This window comes from Cibotium barometz, chromosome 56 (genome assembly GCF_041138505.1).
Source record: "Cibotium barometz isolate CiBa-2024 chromosome 56, ASM4113850v1, whole genome shotgun sequence".
In the NCBI taxonomy this organism is placed as follows: Eukaryota; Viridiplantae; Streptophyta; class Polypodiopsida; order Cyatheales; family Cibotiaceae; genus Cibotium; species Cibotium barometz.
The window spans coordinates 28,845,558-28,851,332 of NC_141101.1; the positions used below are offsets into that span (position 1 = coordinate 28,845,558).

Consider the following 5,775-nt stretch of genomic DNA (forward strand, 5'->3'; position numbering starts at 1 on the left):
ATAACAAAGGGAGAAAATCGGGGCAATAGATCCAAGTCATTATCACATTTAATAATTCGGTCTAATTTTAGGGGCACGAGTGTGGTAGCATGTCGCGTGCGGGAATAATAATTATTTGTCCCAAGCTTAGCATAATAAAATAGCCGTTGAATAAATTATCAACACCAATTAAAATACCAATTAGACGGCTAGGGGCTTTTATTTATAGAGTAATATTATTGATAAATTAATCTCGGATCCTGATACGGTAGAAAAATCCTTGTACCTTTGATATGCTGATGCTCACCCTTTAGTCGTACAGCACATCACCTTTGTTTTGTCCTCATAAATTTCCCCTTTCTATCACTTCAATAGATTTATCAGTTTTATAGATTTTTCTCTTATCGAGTAATCCTTTTAATTAAAGTAAACAAAAGTACACATGTAATTCTTCTAAGAACAAACCTTCAAAGCTTTAACGTACACCTACATCTGTCTTAATGTCTTACATCCAATCGTGCACTAATTCTCTTTGGTGAATTGTAATTTTCTTTTTTCAAAAACTAGTTGCTTATATTAAGAGGTTAGAAAGAGACATGTTGAGAACTCTAATGAGACTACTGTCCATGCATGTGACATACAGTTCCGCAGGCCCTGAGCTTGCCTTTGACTTTATTGAGAAGTTTCTCTAGCTGTGAAACCAACTTTTCCCTCTTTTCGTGAGTGTGACTTTCAAAAGGCATAGAGTGCTTTGATGAGCAACACATCCTTCTCTCATCTTCCATAGTTCCTGAATTTGCTGTCTTATCTGATCCACTTGTTTTTCCTTTAGCTTTTTCCTACAGCTGATGAAGCTTGGTGTCCAGGTCTTTCAGCCGTCTTTGTATGCATCTTTCACCTACATGGATCAAGTTCTCTTTCGGCCTGAAACTGTTAGTATGCATACTATTAAAAATGGAATCAAGTCTATTTAACCACAAGCACCATAACATTTCGGTTCTCAGCACAGCCCATAGTTCCAAGGTGCACCCGATGCCTTCTCCAAGTAACAAGTTTTTCCAGCCAAGGGTGTAGCCATTCCATGGCTGAATGCACTTGGCCAATGACTCGAAACATTTCTTTGCAATAGGGCAGTGCATGAAAATGTGCAGGTCATCCTCCACCTCCTTGCATCTGTGGCACTTCCCATCCCCTATGTTAAGTCTGAAGGCTTTAAGCTGGGTCCAAATAGCTTTGAACATGGCCAACCAAGCTAGGCACACTTTTTTTGGTTCCACCTACTTGTTCCATAGCTTATCAAACAAAAAATACCATTGCGATCTGTCCAAAAGGATTCCCCATCTCTTGTTTAGAGTGCAATGGATAGGATTAGTCCTCTGTTTGGGGGGAATAGGGAGAAGTCCTTTTTGATTCTTCCATTGGAAAGCTTTGTGTGCTGGAATATCTTTAATCGAAAGCAGCCAGGTGTCGGATTGGTGCCATAATCTGATTCTTACCCCAATAAGGTCTAATTCTACATATGAGACATTATAATCTCTGATCAGATCAGCTCTGGACATCCAAGAATTGATGTCTCTGTCCCAAATATCCCACCAACAGAGCAGATTCCTTTCTTGTGCATTCTCAAAGCTGCTTCAGCTTGGGCATTATCGATTGGGGGGAGGGGAACGCTTGGCCACCAGATAGAGTCTCTCCCATGTACACCCCATGTGTAACTAGGCTTCTTAGATAGGATAAGCTCAGCCTTGATAGCATTCCAAGCGGACCAAAGCAAATGGACCAATTGGCTGCCAACCGGTTTCACCAAGTATTTGCTAGCCATAATTGTGAGCGGGAGGAGCCTCTTCCACTTGGGGAATTGTTTGAGCTGGAATTGTTCCAGATTTCTAGTGATCAACCAGGCCCAGTCTCTTCAGAAGGGTAGAGAAAGCTTCTCAGCACCCACTTGGCAGCCATTCTTTGAATTATAATTTTCTTGCTTGAAATTTAAAAATTGCCTTTAATTTCAAGGGTAAAATTGTAAATATTTTAGATATAATTCCAACATCTGCCTAGCTTAGAAATATTTTAGCTATAATTCCAACATCTGTCTAGTTTTTTTTTCTAAGCTGGAAATTTGAAAGAACATCAACACCCACACCCCCATGCGTGCCACGGCTTGCACAAGGAGGATTGAACCCTTAACCTTAGGACTCTCGACTTCCAACTTTTCCACTGCTAGAGTGCTTGATAAAAAATAAATTTTTGACCAATGACAACTCAGTACATCAACAATATTTTACTTTGAGAATATTTACTAAATGCCAGTTTTATGACTAGAATTAATAAAAAATTCACTCCTTAAAATAAGGGCTACAAATCGATTTCAACAAATAAAAATACACTACAATGTCTTTTTTTTTTAACATTCCCTCCCTCTTAATGGGGAGGAGTATGCATCCTACGTGATTAGATTGCGTAGCTCCAGTCGTCCTAAGAAGAACCTAGAAGGTTTTAATTTTCCAAAATTAAAAACTCAGCATTCATGGAAATTGGTGCTCTCACAAGGAGGGGTTGCCAAAGGGCAACTATAATACACAACCAGTAAGAAGAAGGCTACTTGGATGTGATGCACGTGGAAACATAGCCTTAGTTTTGAACCATTGTAACCTTAGCCATTTTGAAAGAAAACGTGCACACATAAAATCATTTAATAGAAAGTAAGGCAACAAAATAAAACTAACGAAGTTTTGATGGCGTATTTGGGCATTTAGGTAAAGTTTTGTGTGTTTAAAGATCAAACAAGGATCTAAGGTTAAGGAAAGGACAAGTGAAGCACTATTGACACCACGAAGGCTCCAAGCTCAACCTTTAGGAGAGGAGATGTGTGTGTGTGGGTTGGTGGTGGTGGTGGTGGTGGTGGTGGTGGGGGGTGTGTGTGTGTTGGTGGTGGGGTATACTACCCATCTTTCAAGATCATGTAGTGATGCTCCTTTTGGGAGACCGACAAAATTTCGTTTGTCTCCTTTTCCGTTGCCTCAGCTTTTTCTTTCCAAAGCAAAGCACACCCCCATTCCTCCTCGTTTCCATTTGATGTCTACACACAGTCCTCTTGCATGAGCTGCCTGCTGCAAGCCCCCCATCTCCTCTCAGTCCTACCTAGTAACATGGTCCCAGATGGACCCTGTAGGCTATTGCTGTGCTCTGCCCACAGTACCATCCCCCTCTTTTCCTTCATTTTTCCTTCCACCACCATATCATTTGGAGATTGAGCTCTCCACACATTAACAGCAAAAAGCTTCTCCCATCAGCTGGCAGTCCCTGGCCCCTTTTTATGAGTCCCTTTTTGTCACACTTGGCTTGGCCCCCCTTTTCATTACCAAATGCTTGCACGTTTGGAGAATGATTACCAATTTGCCTTTGCTTTGCTCCCCCCCCCCCCCCTCCCTCCTCTTCCATTTGAGCTTCACCTAGGAGGCCAGTAAAGGTTTGTAACTACCATTTGTGCCCCCCATCTTACCTTTAAAGCTTTGCACAGGTACTACTGCTACCATTGCTTCTCATCACCAGCTCATTATATTTAGCTCCATGTGTGCTGCACCACCTTGCCTTGTGTCCTCTCAACCTTATGTATTATCCACTCTTTGCACATCACACGCTCAGCCTTTGTGAAGATCATCATATCTCATCACTGTGTGTTTCCTTAGCTCCAACCAATCACTAAAATCAAGCATGTTAGCATCCAAGAACAAGATTAGAGCTTGAATTAGGCCATTAATCTCTATCTAAGAACCGTAGTGTAGCTAGAATCTGGCTGTTTGATCCTAACATACTACTTTCAATCCACCCACATGGATTGTACCAAGCCTACGTGGGTGTGTGAATCCTCATCCATGAAAGGACCACCCTCCGATGATGCAATTTGCCCAATCAGGAGTGTTGATAAGAATCTTGAGCGAGGTGGGCAGTACATAGATGTGGAATTGATGGCTTCTTCTCACCTCCAAGAGTGCTGTAGTATTGCAAGGTTCAATGGGGGACCATGGCAGAAATCTCTGGACTCTCAAGAGTTTGGCTTTGCGTCCAACTTGGTGGAGTCAGTGGAGGTGGCACCAGCAGATGAGTTGTTCTACAAGGGGCAGCTTCTCCCTCTGCAGAAAGATCCAAGGCTACATTTGGTCCAAGAGCTATTGTGTGAACAAGGGCAAGGCCAGGTGAGGAAGGGGGTGGGCTCTTCTATGGTGCTATCATGGAGTAGAGATGAAGAGGTGAAGTTCAACTCCTGCAGGATGGAGAGTGTGGTGGTTGATAAGGCAAGTACTACTGCAATCACAGAGCTGAGGTCTTCGAGCTTCCGGTCGCATAACAGCAGCTACTGGGAGTCTGGTGGTGACAAGGAGACCGGGGATAGTAGCAGCAGCTCAAGGGACTCCAATGGAAGCTCCCAAGATTCTTACTTTTCCAACACCACCAATGAAACACCCTGTGCATCCCATCACCCCAAGGTCAAGGCAAGCTTTAACCCTTGGAAATCCATCTTTGGTGGATTCAAAAAGGCTTCAAAGAGGCAAACCCCTCCTGCATCCATCTCCAAGGTTGCTTTTTCTGAAGATTTGAGCAGATTCAAGGTTGGTATTGGACCTCCTTTGAAGGAAGTAAAGGAGGCTTTGTTGCCATTGAAGGTAGATAAAGGAGTTGAGCAAGGAAATCTCCAAGAAAGGCAAGCAGTCAAGGGTGGACTGAAGGCTGGGATTAAGAGCAAATCTTCAATTAATGATAGATTCAGAAGTGGGTTAAAGAGCAAATCTGCAATTAGGGATGGGTTTACAGAGGGTGGGGTTAAGAGCAAATCTACAGTTAGTGATGGGGTAAGGGACTCACACAAGGGCAAAACTGCAACAAATGGAGAGGTTGCAGGGAAGAAGCAAAGGGGTGCAGCTGTGAAGGGGAGGTGGCAAGGGTATGCAAGGAAGCTTAAGCCTCTGTATGAGCTGAAGAGGGGGCTAATGGGGCAATTTAGGATGGATGAGTGTGGGAAAAATGCATCTGAGGTGGAGAGTGGCATCATATTAAGGTCACCTTTGCAGAGGAGGCTATCTCATCAGTCCTCTCTGTTCAAGACCCACAAGCTCATCATCCACCAAGAAGATCAATTACCATACCCATGTGCAGGCACTATGCTGGCCATGTCTAGCTGCCCACCTTCTACAAGGTCTTCTCCCAACCATAGTGGGGTTCTTGCAGTTGTTGACAACAATCCAAAGAGCAGCCTTCCAGGTGGAGTTAATCCCATCAATAATATTAGTACTAATAGTAATACACTTGCTACTGGCAATAATTATATTAGTATTAGCACCATGCATGAATTGCACAGTGCTGTGCAAAGTGCTATAGCTCACTGCAAAGAATCCAACAGCAAGCACCAGATAGCTTAAGCAATCCTTAATCATCATCCGCTTAGCTTAATGACTCCTTGATTTTTACCCAGGCATGCATGCAATGAATAATTCTGCATCGCCTTCCTAAATATATAGCCCTATATTCTGAAGCCAAGCACATGAAATGGTTGTGTTGAAGTTATACACAATCCAGATGATTGTATTTTTTTGTAGATTTTGTTTTATGAAAATAGAGTTCGAAGGCTGCATTGTGGCGTTGTTTTTTCTTTTCTTCTTCTTTTTTTTAAATGAAATTAACGGCGTAAATTGTCATAAAAGCCTTTTGTTTCAACCGGTCAAAATAAGGGCCACACAGGGCTTTAAACCCTAATTATCTCTGCATGCTAGCCACGTGTGATTCTTCTTAAACCAAGTGCTA

The 5,775-nt window shown here is 42.6% G+C and overlaps 1 protein-coding gene across 1 annotated transcript; it reads left to right on the plus strand.

Moving 5' to 3' along the window:
- Positions 1-3,434: 3,434 nt before the first annotated feature.
- On the plus strand, positions 3,435-5,551 carry LOC147607098 (uncharacterized). The gene has a single exon (XM_086791211.1). It carries the CDS (start codon positions 3,810-3,812, stop codon positions 5,391-5,393), a length of 1,584 nt encoding a protein of 527 aa, XP_086647337.1. The 5' UTR covers positions 3,435-3,809; the 3' UTR covers positions 5,394-5,551.
- Positions 5,552-5,775: the final 224 nt, after the last annotated feature.

Excerpts from the sequence above, each read along its gene's own strand:
- LOC147607098 (XM_086791211.1), top strand. The coding sequence starts at position 3,810 with ATGGATTGTACCAAGCCTACGTGGGTGTGTGAATCCTCATCCATGAAA.